General features: G+C 44.2%; 2 protein-coding genes across 2 annotated transcripts in view; one reads left to right on the top strand and one right to left on the bottom strand.

Annotated features, from left to right (window-relative positions):
- The window catches only part of POLR2B (RNA polymerase II subunit B), a 47291-nt gene extending 46211 nt beyond the window's left edge, over positions 1-1080 (bottom strand). Inside the window, exon 1 of the mRNA XM_036084278.2 lies at positions 739-1080. Coding sequence (XP_035940171.1) covers positions 739-757 — 19 coding nt within the window. The 5' untranslated portion in view covers positions 758-1080. The remainder of the gene's footprint in view (positions 1-738) is intronic.
- A 307-nt stretch (positions 1081-1387) lies between these two features.
- Positions 1388-15322, top strand: NOA1 (nitric oxide associated 1). Its single transcript, XM_036084279.2, has 7 exons — positions 1388-2682; positions 4230-4394; positions 5046-5251; positions 8414-8545; positions 9659-9775; positions 12668-12788; positions 13710-15322. The coding sequence occupies exons 1-7, from the start codon at positions 1536-1538 to the stop codon at positions 13907-13909; spliced, it is 2088 nt and encodes a 695-aa protein (XP_035940172.2). The 5' UTR covers positions 1388-1535; the 3' UTR covers positions 13910-15322.
- The last annotated feature ends 627 nt before the right edge of the window (positions 15323-15949 follow it).

Genomic DNA, 15949 nt, shown 5'->3' with positions numbered 1-15949 from the left:
TCTTCCATCTGTGGGGAGACGAAATTTAAAGGTCATCTTTTTTTTTTTTTTTCAAGATTTTATTTATTTGAGAGAGTGAGTGAGAGAAAGAGTACAAGCCGGGGAGGGGGAGAGGGGCAGAGGGAGAAGTAGACTCCCTGCTGAGCAGGGAGCCCGATGCGGGGCTCGATCCCAGGACCCTGGGATCATGACCTGAGCCGAAGGCAGACGCTTAGCCGACTGAGCCACCCAAGCGCCCTAAAGGTCATCTTTTAAGACAATTTACTTAGACATATGACAGCATGAAGGAACGCCCGACACAGATACTAGATTCTTTGACCCGGCTGTAAAACCTAACACAATGCTTGGCACAGGATAACACTCAACAATTCAACTATTCAATAAATTCACTCTGGCCTTGGGGGAAATCAAGAAAGAAGCCCTTTGCTTCAAAGTCAAAACAACGGAAACTGTCTTACTGCTCCGCACGCCATTTCAATCCGGGAAGGCGGTATCAGACTCAGCCAGGAGCAGAAAGTGGAGAGAACAAGAATCACCTGACTAGGAGCATTAATGCTAAGGTTCCCTGCACCCTCCATCTCTCACAATCCCAGCTTCGTTCCCGGCCTGGGGAATGTTGGGGGCACGACTGGGAACACTTGAGCGGCGAGTAAGGGGGAGGCCGCAAATCCTCAATTGGTTCAGCTCCCCACTCTTCCCTCCTTAGGTCGTCGCGGAGTGTTCTGAGGAGTTACCTACCCTCGTCCGCGTCATACATATTGGCAAACGGTTCCCAAGTTCTTAACTCTTGGAATCAGAGAAAATCGCGCAGCAGCCTACAACACCCGCAGCGTGAAGAGAAGTAATTTCCGTCTCCGGCGTTCCCAGAATGCTCTGCTTCTCAGGCCAAAGGCCACCCACAAAGCAGCCTACGTAAGATCTGCGCCTGCGCAAGTGGGAGGCTACGGTTTGGTGAGAGTTAGAATTGCGCACGCGCAAATCGTAGACCGCCGCCTCCGGTGCTGATAGCGAGGACTGTTCCACTAGTGAGGGTAGGATCCCGCCAATTAAATGTTTTGTTTTTTCAATATTGTTGCACAAATAATACACCTGAAAAAAAAACCAGAAAGATTTATTAATAAAAGATTTTAATTGAGGCCGTGGGTATGCGGCATTTGATGGGGGTTTTTTTTGCACTTCTAGAGACTAAAAACATGAAGCTTTTAAAAAATGTGATTCACTAAAAGCGAGTTGTGCCAGCGATGGCGCGTTGAAGAAGCCTGAAAGTACACAAACCCTCATTAGCCTCTCCCGCCCACCCAGCTCAGCCTAGGTCGCCGATGCTTTTGACGTAGCTTTGAATGGGTTCTCCGGCCTCAGATCCTTCATCGCGAGAACTCACAGAATTAGACGCGAAAGAAGCCGAAGTGCGCTTTCCGATAAATGACAGCCCACCAGTAGTCCCGGGTTTAAGTCAGGTTTAACGCGCATCCCGGATCCCAGTGCGCCTGCGCGCTTGTGACTCCGCCCCCGCCATACCAGGGGTAGCGTTCTCCATGCTGCCTTCACGCCTCACCCGCCAGCTGCTGTGGCCCTTCCTACGGGGATCAGTTCCCGCCGTAGCGTGCCATGTCCCTCGGGAGCCGCTTCTCGAGAGATGTGCGGTCGCCTCCTCCTCCCAGCACCCATCGGGCCTGGGACATAGGCTTTCCCACGGCTCAACGGCGACTGGGGGTTACGAAGGGAGGACTGACATGGAGGAGCATTTTCTGTTCCCCGAGTACGTCTCGGAGCCCGAGCCTGCACCGATCCTCGAAAAGCAGCTGCGAGAGCTGCAGCAGCGGCAGGAGGAGGAGGAGCGACAGAAGCAGCAGCGGCGGGAAGAGCGGCAGCAGCAGAAGGTACGGGCCAGGAGCCGGCTACACCCGATCGTGGGACACCCGGACCCGACGGTGCCGCCCAGCGGCCTGAACTGCTCGGGCTGCGGAGCGGAGCTGCACTGCCAGGACCCCGGCGTGCCCGGCTACCTGCCCCGCGAGAAGTTCCTCAGCGCAGCGGCGCAGACTGACGGCGGGCTGGCGCGAACTGTGTGCCAGCGCTGCTGGCTGCTGGTGCACTACCGGCGCGCCCTGCGCGTGCAGATGAGCCGCGAGCAGTATCTGGAGCTGGTGAGCGCCGCGCTGCGTCGCCCGGGGCCCGCCCTGGTGCTCTACATGGTGGACCTGCTCGATCTGCCCGACGCCCTGCTGCCCGACCTGCCCGCGCTGGTGGGCCCCAGGCAGCTGATCGTGCTGGGGAACAAGGTGGACCTGCTGCCCCGGGACGCGCCCGGCTACCTGCAGCGGCTCCGGGAGCGACTGTGGGACGACTGTACCCGCGCAGGGCTCCCGCGGCCCTCTGGCCACCGAGGACCACAACACGCCGGTGAGGACCCGCAGCAAGACGGGAGGGAGAATTCGATTCCTTCCGCTAGGACTCGCACGGTGCTCAGGGATGTACGGCTCATTAGCGCCAAGACTGGCTATGGGGTGGAAGAATTGATCACAGCGCTTCAGCGCTCCTGGCGTTACCGCGGCGACGTGTACCTGGTTGGCGCCACCAACGCTGGCAAGTCCACTCTCTTCAACACGCTCCTAGAATCCGACTACTGCATCGCCAAGGGCGCTGAGGCTATCGACAGAGCCACCATCTCCCCTTGGCCTGGTGAGCCTTAGGAGTCCCGCTTCCTTCCTTTTCTGAGATGCTGAAAGTCTGGTTGCAGCCCAGGCACCTCGTATATCCTTCCTTAATGTCCACCAGGGGCTGTCTGGAGTCTTCCGTTTAAAAATTCTCTCCGTACTTTGGTCACACCTCTCTTTTGTGTCAGCCTAGTTCTTGGAAATTTAGTACATGATAGAGTCATTTTCTCATGGGCATATATATGGAGCACTTCTATGTTCCAGTCACTGTTCTTTAGGCACTGTAGATGAACTAGGAAACAAAGCAAGAGTTCCTGCTCTCTTGGAGGTTTCCCTGGGAGCTTTACTTCTTTGTATGTTTCTCTGGAAAGTCGTTCTTTTTACTTTCTTTTTTTCCTTCTTTTACTTTCTAAACTTCCACCCCTCAGTCTTACTCTTCATATCTTAAGTTTATTCATAAGATCAGTATACTATACACATTTAGCATTTGAATAATTCACTAATGCTATATGATTTGTGGCTTTGAGAAAAAAAGTCAACTTTGTGGGTTTTGTTTTTTAAGATTTTATTTATTTGTTTTTTTAAAAATTTTATTTATTTATTTAACAGAGGGATAGAGAGCACAAGTAGGCAGAGTGGCAGGCAGAGGGAGAGGGAGAAGCAGACTCCCCGATGAGCAGGGAGCCCGACGCGGGACTCGATCCCAGGACACTGGGATCATGACCTGAGCCGAAGGCAGACGCTTAACCGACTGAGCCACCCAGGCGCCCCTTTATTTATTTATTTGTCAGAGAGAGAGCACAAGCAGGGGGAGCAGCAGGTAGAGGGAGAAGCAGGCTCCCTGCTGAGCAAGGAGCCAGATTCGGGACTCCATCCCAGGAGCCTGGGATCATGACCTGAGCTGAAGGCAGACGCTTAACCCACTGAGCTACCCAGGCTTTGGTTTTAAGAAACTTTGTAATTGCAAAATGGGTCCTTCTGTGACCATGTTGGTATTTAACAGTTGGCAAAACTGCCTCATTTGTTCCTTTGAAACCAGTGTTTAACTTTGATAAGCTCTTCTTCTCTGTCCAGGACTTTGGTTAAATTATACACAGAAGTGCTTTTATGCTGAATGGTAGTACAGTGAAAATGGAAAGAAAGCAGGTCTGCAGATTTGGGATTCAAATCCAGGTTGAGCCTGTGGGCCAATCTCTGAGCCTGTTTCCTCATCTATAAAATAAGAATGATCTTGTAGAGGGTTGTCATGAAGGTTAAGTGAAGTAAATCGCAGTACCCAAGTCAGTGTAGCTCCTCAAAAATGTTAGTTTTCCGGGGCACCTGGGTGGCTCAGTCTGTTAAGCGTCTGCCTTCGGCTCAGGTCATGATCCCAGGGTCCTGGGATCGAGTCCCGCATCTGGTCCCCTGCTCAGCAGGGAGTCTGCTTCTCTGCCTCTGCTCATCCTCTCTCTCTCTCTCTCTCTCTAAATAATAAATTAAAAATCTTTAAAAGAAAACATGTTAGTTTTCCTCCCCGTATTCCCTTTTCTTGTACAATGTTTATAAGAACATATTTACTCTTTGGTATTTCAGGTACTACATTAAACCTTTTGAAGTTTCCTATTTGCAACCCAACACCTTACAGGATGTTTGAAAGACAAAAAAGGCTTAAAAAAACTGCAGCTGAAGCTGAAGAAGATCTTAGTCAGCAAGAACAAAATCAACTTAATCTCTTGAAAAAGCATGGTTACGTAGTAGGTAAGCATCTTCTATAGGAGAACTCTCGTTGGGGCTATGCTAAAATTTTTTGTTGAACCTGAAATACAGCTGTCTAGGGCTAGCCAGTTTTTGTGGGGAGAGACTACTCTCCTTGTTCTGGAACAAAGAGGCCCTTGAGAGGCAAGGCTGCTGTTTGGAAACCCAGAGTTCATTGTGCTAAGAAAACTGAAACAGTAGATACTTGGAGAAATCCAGGAGGGGAAACCTGCAAAACTGTCCACCTAGCCATTGTCGGGGTGGAAGCATTTTCACTGAGAAACAGCACCCTGTCCTTGCAGATGAGCACAAGTTGTGGACTCCATGCCGTAGCTTTATATTAGATTGTCCCTCTCTCTCCTTGGTATCTTTTTTCAACCTTCCTTCACTGAAAACAGTTTGGTTGCCAGCACTTTTTCCCCAACCACCCAGCCCCTTGCCCAGTGTACCCAGCTAGCGACATATTTGACCATTGCAAGAGTCTGACCTCCACTGCCTTTGAAAAAAAGGGCAAAGGTATTGTAGTCTTGCTTCCGGACACCATAGTTAGTCTCAATAACTTGTTTTTGAGGCAAGTGAGGAGAATAAGAATTATCTGTCTGGAATCAAAAGTTTCAAAGGAGTGACTAATAGCTTAAATATAACTTGTTCTAGGAAGAGTTAGAAGAACATTCTTGTATTCAGAAGAACGGAAAGATGAAGCTGCCTTTGAGTTTGATGCTGATGCACTTGCCTTTGACATGGAAAATGAACCTGTTATGGTTGCAGATAAATCCACCAAACGAGTAGAATTGACCCCGCAAGATGTGAAAGATGCCCACTGGTTTCATGACACCCCTGGAATTACAAAAGAAAATTGTGTATGTATTTGATGTCTTTTGGAACTATTAACTTTCAGTTGCACGAGTGCCATCTTCATTGGCAGAACACAGGAAAGGCGTATCCTTTCACTTTAGACTCAGTTCTGATTCATTCATAGAGGCAGTTCAGGGTGAGCTATGTGCCATCAAGATCTGTGTTCTGTTTGGTAGGCTTCACTGCCCACAACCTCTTTGTGTTAGTGTGGTGGTTACCTTCGTTGGGAGACATTTATAAAATCCTAGATTTTGAGGCTGGAAGAAAACAACTATCGCTGCAGTCCAGCCACCTATTCTATACTTGAATTCCCTCTAAACATATCCATCCAGCTTGAACTGAAATAAGGAGTGACTCACCATCAGCTGAAGCAGTGTCCCCTTGTCTCCCATGGTAACCCATCTGGCCTTTGACCTGCTGTTTGTGTGGAGCTGAACAGTCTCCCTGTAACTTGTACCCATTGTTCCTCCAAATGGTCCTATGGAATGAACATAATGCCTCTTTCCCTTGCTAGACTTTGAACTATTTTAAGTTTAATATCCTATCTCTTCCTCACTCTACTCTTTCATTAGTTCATCCAACAAACATTGAACATTTACTGTGCTGACATAATCCAGATGATTTCTCTTTGTTTCTTGCAGCTGTTCTCTCTGAGAGGCTTTTCATCAACTCAGGCCTCTTTTCAGAATATTTTCTTAATTTGTTTTCGTCCTTAAAATACGACACTAAAGGGCAGCTGGGTGGCTCAGTCGGTTAAGCATCTGCCTTCAGCTCAGGTCATGATCCCAGGGTCCTGGGATCTAGCCCCGCATCGGGCTCCCTGCTTAGCGGGGAGTCTGCTTCTCTCTCTTCCTCTGCCCCTCCCCACTGCTTGTGTGTGCTCTCGCGCTCTCTCTCCCCCTCTCAAATAAATAAAATCTTTAAAAATATATATGACACTAAGAACTAAATTTCTTGTGTAAGTGCCCTCTGATGAGCACAACTTAGAATAAGATTAACTCCACCTGTCTTGCCCTTATATGTCTTTTTACTCCAATTACAATCTTCTGGGCAACTTTCTTTTATATCATTAAATTAAGCCCATATCCTACACACTCATTAAATTTCACAACTTTTTATTCATTTGCAATTTTGGTTATCATCCAAGTCACGGATTGACTGAAGAATGCATCCAGGATACAGCCTTACAACAGATCCATTAATCAGTTTCCTTTGAATCTGGTTACTGACGCAAGTTCCTGATTTGCCTAATTATGTCTGTATATGCCTATTAAACAACAGTGGTGTCTTAGCTTCTTTTCACTCTTTGCCTTATCTGGATCACTTAGTTTCAGTCTCAGAATTATACTCTATTTAGTGTCTCATGTCATAGAATCATATAGATATTTTTAACTTTTTTTGCGCTCCTGGAATAATTGCTTGTGTCCTGTCTCTTCCTTAGCAGTCCGTAGCTTCAGAGTAACTGGACTGCTTTCTAATAATGTTCCAGCACTTGAACTTCACCATTCACCAACTTATTCTTCCCTTTTAGAATCAAGTCAAGGATAGCAGTTACTTTAGTCATCTGTACCTTCTTGTCAAATAGTCAGAAAAGCAAGAATTTGCTAAATATTGTAGCCAGCAAAATGAGACCCTAAGTTTTTAGATCTAAAAGGGCTCTGGCAGTTTGTTTCTGTGTCAGTTTAATGATACATTTATTAGATGCCTTAAACCAGTGTTTTCCCAAACCACATCAAGGAACTCTGTTGAGAAATAAATTAGGGTCTCTGCTAAAAGGGGTTAAAAGGCTTCTACTGCAGGTGGCTTTTAATGTGCTTTTTAAAACACAAATGCTGAGGAAAGTACTTGTATCCCCTTGTTATATATTTTCTTGTGAAGCTTTCTAGGTTTCACGTATTCTCTATTTCCTTGTTATTTTTCTTTTTTTTGTTGTTTTTAAGATTTTATTTATTTGAGAAGAGAGAAAGCGGGGGGGGGCGGGGGGGAGGCAGAGGGAGAGGGAAAGAATCTCAGCGCAGAGCCCAATGTGGGACTCGATCCCACAACCCTGAGATCATGACCTGAGCTGAAACCAAGTCAGATGCTTAACCGACTAAGCCACCCAAGCACCCCTCCTTGTTATTTTTCTTAAGAATCAAGTTCATAAAAGTTTTTTAATCCACTTTTTTACCTTCTCTAATACTTCTTTTTTTAAAAAAAATTTTTTTAAGTAATCTCTACACCCGGTGTGGGGCTCAAATTCAGAACCCTGAGATCAAGAGTCACATGCTCTACCAGCTGAGCCAGTCGGATGTCCCATAATATTTCTTTTTTTTAATATTTTGATTCCTTAAATCCTACCAGAATCTTGTGCTTCCTGGCTTGCCTTTTCTATTTTCTCTAGTCTCTTTAGGAACTCTTCATCCTTAGAAGCCAGAGGATTCATAACTTTCTCTCTCGTTTTTTGCTGAGTGTTTGGGGGACATAAGAAAACTGAAGACCAGACTTCAGAAAAGGGTTCTTCAAAGCTCTATAACTGCTCCTAGAATGAGGTGACCATTTTGCATTTAATGCATGCATACTTGCCAGTGGGCTAGCAGTTGGCATATTGCCTTACCTTTAGCTGAGAACTACTGGTCCCTAGAAGCCTTGGTAGAGAGAACGTATGTGCTGTTTTGGGATTGACACATCACTGTTTTCAGTTCACACCAATTTTGACATTTGAGGGATGCTACTGACATACAAAGTCTTATACTCCCATATAAGTTGTTTTGCTCAGTATTAAGTTGTGAAACAAGAGTAGAGCCATCCATAAATTGATTGATTTAGACAGAACGTAGCAATTTTATATGCAGCAAATTCTGACATACTTTGGTTTATTTTGAAGTCTGGAAAAAAATTATCACTTTTTTTTAAGATTTTATTTATTTATTTGACAGAGAAGGGACAGAGAGAGAGGAAACACAAGCAGGGGGAGTGGGAGAGGGAGAAGCAGACTTCCCGCTGAGCAGGGAGCCCAGTGTGGGACTCGATCCCAGTACCCTGAGATCATGACCCGAGCCAAAGGCAGACGCTTAATGACGGAGCCACCCAGGCGTCCCTATCACTTTTTACCTTAAAGGTAAATCACAATATATCATATCTTCAATAAAAGTAATTCTCTAAAATATCTGCCCTCCGCTTTACAGATTTTAAACCTTCTAACAGAAAAAGAAGTAAATATTGTTTTGCCAACACATTCCATTGTTCCAAGAACTTTCGTGCTTAAACCAGGAATGGTTCTGTTTTTGGGTGCCATAGGCCGCCTAGATTTTCTGCAGGTAAGGCAAGTCTGTACTGTTAAAAAATGACTTAGGATTACTTTAAGGATGCAGATATATGAAGAAGATTGGCAAATTGTTGATAACTAGTTCATGACTGTGTAGGAAGTTGATACTTTTTTGTTTGTTTGTTTGAAATTGTCCATAATGAAAACTTGGGAAAAAGAAATGGGGAGGAAAAACAAGTAGTAGGTCTCAAAAGCTAGATCTTCATTAGGATATTGAATGCCCCATACAGCTTGGCATGAGGAAAAGATACTGCCCCTATCCTGTGGTATTGTTTCACATGGAAATCATAGGTTAAAAAAAAATAGGTCCAACCTTTAGGTACAGGGTTAGTGTGCATTAAATAAATCCCACACTTTTTAAGTTTTTATTTTTAAGTCATCTCTACACCCAGCGTGGAGCTTGAACTCACAACTCCTGATCAAGAGTCACATGCTCCACTGACCGAGGCAGCCAGGCGCCCCTCCCACGCCTGTTTATATTCCAAGATACATATACATTACATATGTACTTTTTTGTTTGATATTCATTTACATAGCATCATTCTGGTGATTTTAGAGTATTTATAGAATTGCTCCCTGTTTTCTCAAAGTGAGGAGAAAAAGGAAATGTAACATGGATGTATCTAGCAACAGTAAATGTAACTTGCAGGCCATTGCTATAGCATATTTCTTGGGTTTTGTGTTTTCTCATAATTTTTTGGCAATTTAGCCTTACACACTTAAAACCCTTATATGTTTCATTAAAGCCCACAGAATGTTAAACCTAACTTTATACTGGCACAATTAAAGCATTTCCTTTTACTTATATTCCCATATATATACTTTTTTTCTTTTTTCTTTTAAGTAGGCTTCACGCCCAGTGTGGAGCCCAACACAGGGCTTGAACTCATGACCCTGAGATCAAGAGTCAGCCGCTTTAACCGACTGAGCCACCCAGGCACCCCTTCTTATGTTTTTCCTTTAATTATATTTATTTACATTTCCATTTACTTATAAAGGGAGCTTGGTTTTTTTTGAGGGGGATGGTAATTGATTGTAATTTGTGATATGTTGGTTTTGCAAGTTTTTCAGTCTGTAAAATAACTTATTTTCTTCCTTTCTTAAGGGAAATCAGTCGGCTTGGTTTACAGTTGTGGCTTCCAACCTCCTCCCTGTGCATATTACTTCCTCTGACAGGGCAGATACTATGTATCAGAAGCATGCAGGTCATACATTACTCAAGGTGAGGCAGCACACTTGGAAGATCGCACAGTTGGGTTAACCTACACTGTGACAGTCCCGCAGCCCTGCTAAGGAAGCCTTTGTTGGACATACCATTTTTGTTATATGATCAGCTAGCTCTCTCCTTCCCTGTTCTGCTTGAGGATTTGGGCTATAAAGTAAAATGGACCCTATAAGAAAAGGGATGTTGTTTGGACTGATCTAGAATAGCTACAGACTTGTGTTTTCTCTGAACTACACTGGCCAATACCGTAGCCACGAGTGGCTATTTCAATTTAAATACAATCGAAAATTTAGCTTTTCAGTTGCACTAGCTACTTTCCAACTGCCCAGCAGTCATCATTGCAGAAAGTTGTATTGGATTAATGCTGAGCGAAGAGAAGGCACACGTTTCCTCACAGCTGGGGGCGTTACTGGCGTCCAGTGGACAGAGGCCAGGGATAATGCTGAACATCCTGCTGTGCACAAGACAGACCCTCACAACGAAGAATTATCTGGTCCAAAATGTCCATAAGGCCAAGGCTGAGAAGTCCTGGTCCGAGTGGAAAAGCTCTCCTCCCAGGTTCTAACTCCCAGACACTTACAGATTATCCTGGCTTTTTACTTCTGCTCTACTAGTTCCTTCCTTCCCCCTGTAAGTATGCTACAGTTTCATCTTTAAAAAACAAAACAAAACTCAGTGTCGTGCTTATTCCTTCTTTTACAGTCAATACTTCTCGTGCTCCTCATGTCCCGTCCTCTGCAGTCCCTGTTTGGTCCTTACTGTGTCACTGAAATTGTTCTAAGTTCACCAAATACTGTGTGAGAACTGTTTTCAGCTTAATAAGGCATTGCATACACACGGTTAATGTACAGTGTCTGTACAATGTTTAAGATCGCCACAGCCAGACTGTGCAAATGCTCTTTTCCACCACTTCACAAAGCTGTGTGACTGTGTGTCATACCTACATCACGAGGTTGTGGCGAGGACTGAGTTCCAGGGCACTGCTGTAAGTGCTATGTAAGTGTTTGTGGTGATGATGATGATGATGATGGAACACATCCACAAAAATACCAGGTGCATCCAGCAGAGGTGATTCAGTATTAATTAATGCTTATGCAACTGAATATAAGCCAAAACCCAAAATATACACCTGCCCTTCAAAGAGGCTAAAGATAAACCTAACTTGAGAAGTAAATGCTTTTTTCTTTCTGTATTTCCTAAGAAAGCCAGACTGAAATTAAAACTCTATTGAAATAATTGCCCTAAAGTGAATATTCCAGAGACTTGTAGGATTTGCAGGGTGGGTGAGCATATAAAGGCAATCAGCAATATAGGATCTGTTGATTTTTCTACACTTAAAAAGCCTTTGGTTGTCCTGTTACATTTGCTCACTTTTTAGGCAAAACATAATACATGAGTTGAAATACAGCTGGAGACTTACAGGAAAGAAAACTTCCTGAGTTTGTTTAATATGGCTCTCATAAAAATGAACTCTGTGGTTCTCTACCCCCACTCATCTGTGTAGTTTTCAGAGTGGACATCACTGATACTTTCCAAAGCAACAGTCCCAGCCTTCTCTCCCACCGTAACAGAAACGTGTTTTGGGGGCTACTCTGAGACTCATTCTTGCCTCCTGGTTTTCTTACCTCCCAAATGAAAGTCAGCCCTGCCTCCTAATTATCACTGAATCCAGCCTCCCAATTCAGGCTGTAATCTGATGTCAGTAGGCTGTTTTTGAGATCCTGAAGTATTTTCTTAGCTTCCAGCTTTTGCCCTCCTCCCACCTCCACCCCAAATATACCTCCATGGCCACTACAGCAGTGCTTCTCAACCAGGGTTGACTTTTGCCCCCAGGGGCCATCTGACAACGACTGAAGACATTTTTGTTTTTCACAACTTGGTGGATACTGAGTAGATGCCGGGGATGCTGCTAAAAATTCTACAATGCACAGGACAGCCTCCCCACCCCACCCCCAAAGAATTATTCAGCCTAAAATGTCAATAGTGCCAAAGTTAAGACACCCTGCACTACAGAGATCTTTCAAAAATACAAAGCAGGCCACAGTATTTTTTTATTCCTATCTCTATTCTTTTTCCTGCTTCTAATTCCTTGGTAGTTCCACATTACTGAGAAGTCCAAACTGATAGCCTCATCACTAATGCACACTCATACACAGACTTAATGTACCCTCTACAGTTCAACTGCAGTTCCCTGACCTCATCCTTTTTCCGGTTTTTGTGTCTATACATATGCTAACCCAGAATACCATTCCAGTAAGTAACTTTAACCTATTTCTCAAAATGCTGCTCAGATACTGCTTCTTCCTTAATGTTTTCCTCGACCAAAACACGTTCATTACTTCTTCCTCCACAACCATAGTACTTAATAGACGCTTCCCATCACACTTCTTACCTTGTAATTTGTCTACATGTTATCTCCACCTTCTGACCCCTGTGGGCGCAGGGACCATACTGTAACATCTATCTTGTGTCCCTCATGTTAAACACAGATCTATTAGTAATTACCCAGTTACTTCCCATTCATGGACATATCTGTAAGCAGAAGCTGAACCTTACCCATTGTACATGTACGCTTCACTTGTAATGAGGCAGGGAGGGATTAATCTTTGAGGCCAGCCAGGCCTATGAGAACTAAGGTATTTTGAAGGATGTTACCGTAATTGCCAAACATTACTCTGTAAAGCTTAATGGAGGGCTGTAAAAATAGTGTAAACTAATAAAACAAGATGATGCTATCAGGAGGTTACCACCAGACGCATGCTCACATGCAGATTTTGTCACTGGGATCTCTATAGGCTTCATCTCCCTACAGAGCTCTCCCATGCTTTTCATTTGAACTAGAAGTGATTTGGGGTTTTCAGTAGCTGAGAATATTTATCTCAATGGCAGGTTCCAATGGGTGGAGAAGAACGAATGGCAGGATTTCCTCCTCTTGTTGGTGAAGACATTACATTAAAAGAAGGACTTGGGGAATCTGAAGCAGTGGCTGACATCAAGTTTTCCTCTGCAGGTAATTTTACACCAGGCACTTTTTTTTTTTTTTTTTAAGATTTTATTTATTTGACAGAAGAGCACGGGGAGTAGGAGAGGGAGAAACAGGCTCCCCGCAAAGCAGAGAGCCCGATGCGGGACTCGATCCCAGGACCCTGAGATCACGACCTGAGCCAAAGGCAGACGCCCAACCGACTGAGCCACCCAGGCGCCCCCCAGGCACTTTTTAAAAGGTGAATAAAGTACCCTTACTGACTTACAGTATATTTTTATAGAAATGTGCATTTAACTGACATAAACTGAGGATTTTAGGAAATATGTACTAGTTTATTCATTAAATGCAACCTACTGTAAAAATAAATTTGTACCTTTTCACAAATGCATTGCATGCTTTCTTTAAAACTAGAGCAAAAGAGGGGCGCCTGGGTGGCTCAGTTGGTTAAGCGACTGCCTTCGGCTCAGGTCATGATCCTGGAGTCCCGGGATCGAGTCCCGCATCGGGCTCCCTGCTCAGCAGGGAGTCTGCTTCTCCCTCTGACCCTCATGATCTCTCTATCTCATTCTCTCTCTCAAATAAATAAATAAAATCTTTAAAAAAAATAAAATAAAATAAAATAAATAAAACTAGAGCAAAAGAGGGACACTTGGGTGGCTCAGTCATTAAGCGTCTGCCTTCAGCTCAGGTCATGATCCCAGGGTCCTGGGATCGAGCCCTGCATCAGGCTCCCTGCTTGGCGGGAAGCCTGCTTCTCCCTCTCCCTCTTCCTGCCACTCCCCCTGCTTGTGCTCGCTCTCTGTCAAATAAATAAAATCCTTTAAAAAAAAAAAAAGGCAAAAAAGAGCAGTAGCCTCCTTTGGTGCTCCATTTTGAGCTTGAGCTTAGTGTTTGTAGTAAGATGGTTGCTAACACCATTTTGTGTTCTGTCGCATGCCTGCATAGGTTGGGTTGCAGTAACACCTCAGTGTAAGGACACACTGCATCTCCGAGGCTACACACCTCAAGGAACGGTTCTGACAGTCCGGCCCCCTCTCTTGCCACATATTGTTAACATCAAAGGAGAGCGTCTCAAGAGAAGTGTGGCCTATAAAACCAAGAAGCCTCCTTCCCTTGTGTACAATCTGCAGAAGAAGAAAAAATAAATAGGTGAAGTTGATCTTGTTCACACTGAATATTAACTATATTAGACATAACTACATACATTGAATTGTATTAAATATAACTATAATAAAGCTCTCTTTGCTCCCACCCTTTTTAAACCACCCAAGACTGTGCCTGTTTGTAATGTATTGAATTTGTAAATACAAGTTATTTTTTTGTAAGGTATGTATATGTATATATTTGTGACCCAAATAGACCTAAAAAGGAGTTCAGCCACATTCAGGTTTCTCGCACTACTTATTTATTAAGACCAGTTGGGGGCACCTGGGTGGCTCCGTCGTTAAGCGTCTGCCTTCGGCTAAGGTCATGATCCCAGGGTCCTGGGATCGAGCCCCACATCGGGCTCCCTGCTCAGCGGGAAGCCTGCTTCTCCCTCTCCCATTCCCCCTGCTTGTGTTCCCTCTCTTGCTATGTCTCTCTCTGTAAAATAAATAAATAAAATCTTAAAAAAAAAAAACAAAAACAGTTGTTGGGGCACCAAGCTGGCTCAGTCAGAGAAGCATTCAACTCTTGATCTCAGGGTCATGAGTTTGAGCCCCATGTTGGGGATAGAGATTACAAAAAAATAAATAAACTTAAAAAAAAAAAGACCAGATGTCATTTCTTATTTGCAGCCTGATTGAGAGAGCAACACAACAGTTGGCATATGAAAAAATGGCAAAAAATGAATTTGTCCAAAATATATTGGCTTAAGTAAGATAGAAGTGAATAGGTTCCTCTGCTCCGTATAGTCATCCAAGTATCCAACTGGTGGAACACTCCGTGGCTTCCTCTCTAGGTCTAAGGTGGTTGCTCAGGTTGTCAACCCTTCCCAGCAAGTGGCAAGAGGGAAAGTGAGTAAGAACACACAGTTTCCCTATTTCAAAGGCGGCGAAAAGGTTGGAAATTGCACACATTCCATACCATCCATTGGTCAAGTCACAATGGTCACACCCACCCACAACAGAGCTGAAAGATGTTGGGGGAAATGGAGACCATTTGGGGTTTTTATTACTTAGGGGAGAATGAACACTGGAGAATCAAGTAGATACCTTACATAATCCTACCTGAAAATCTTAAGAAAAGATTCAGGTTATATCTTTGTGGCATCCAAAGCCTATTCTGCAGTTATCAGAGCACTTACAACCATTTTATCAACATCTGCCTGTATATACTGTGTAACATTCCATCGGTCAGATGTCTGCCTTTTATTCCTAGCTGAGTAAGTAGCACTGTAGCTGTGTACAGTGAACAATTGGCAAGTCAAGTCCCAGATCCCAATGTTGAGATGAATGCTAGTGGGATTAGCTGGACTGAAATGCAGTCAGATCCATGCATTTCCTGTAGACTAAGGTTTACCATAAAATTAATAAACACACCTATGTTCTCAGTCAATGGGTATCCCCCAGCCCCCATCTCACTAAGACAGCTTAGAATAAATGGTTAGCATTTTAAGATGCAACCTGTAAAAACTAGATCTCGCTTTCATCATGTTTCAAAGAAAATACTATTGGCATCTTGGGGAAAGGAGCTCTTTATGTGTAAAACTGCATTTCAGTATGCCAGCATCCCTCATCCCCAGATAGTAAATGCCAGTCAGTAACAGCTCCCCCTGCCCCATTAGTCATTGTGACAAAGAAAAAGCACCTCTCAGGCACCTGGGTGGCTCAGTCAGTTAAAGGTCTACCTGGGGCTCAGGTCATGATCCCAGGGTCCTGGGATCGAGTCCTGCATCGGGCTCTCTCTGTTCAGCAGGGAGTCTGTTTCTCCCTCTGCTCCTCTCCCGGGGTTTGTGCTCGCTCGTTCTCAAAAATAAAAATCTTTAAGAAAAAAAAAAAGTACCTCTTACATTTCCAAGCCCACCCTCTAGAGGGCGGTAGCTTCCCAAATTGAGAAAATCAATTTCTAGTTGTTTTTATTTTGGAAAAAAGGAAATACCATTAATTTTACAAGTTAAAAACCTGGCATTTGTATAAAAATATAGAACCTACGAACTGATGCTGCTGTCATTACCCCGATAACTTCTGAATATTTTAGAAAGC

The sequence above is a fragment of the Halichoerus grypus genome, chromosome 3 (genome assembly GCF_964656455.1).
Source record: "Halichoerus grypus chromosome 3, mHalGry1.hap1.1, whole genome shotgun sequence".
NCBI lineage: Eukaryota > Metazoa > Chordata > Mammalia > Carnivora > Phocidae > Halichoerus > Halichoerus grypus.
This window is presented reverse-complemented; position numbering and strand designations above follow the sequence as displayed.

What these genes read in the sequence shown, in the direction of transcription:
- NOA1 (XM_036084279.2), top strand. Translation starts at nt 1,536, where the DNA reads ATGCTGCCTTCACGCCTCACCCGCCAGCTGCTGTGGCCCTTCCTACGG. An exon ending in AAAGCATGGTTACGTAGTAG is followed by an intron (nt 4,395 to 5,045) that starts GTAAGCATCTTC and finishes AACTTGTTCTAG; the next exon opens with GAAGAGTTAGAAGAACATTC. An exon ending in CATCAAGTTTTCCTCTGCAG is followed by an intron (nt 12,789 to 13,709) that starts GTAATTTTACAC and finishes ATGCCTGCATAG; the next exon opens with GTTGGGTTGCAGTAACACCT.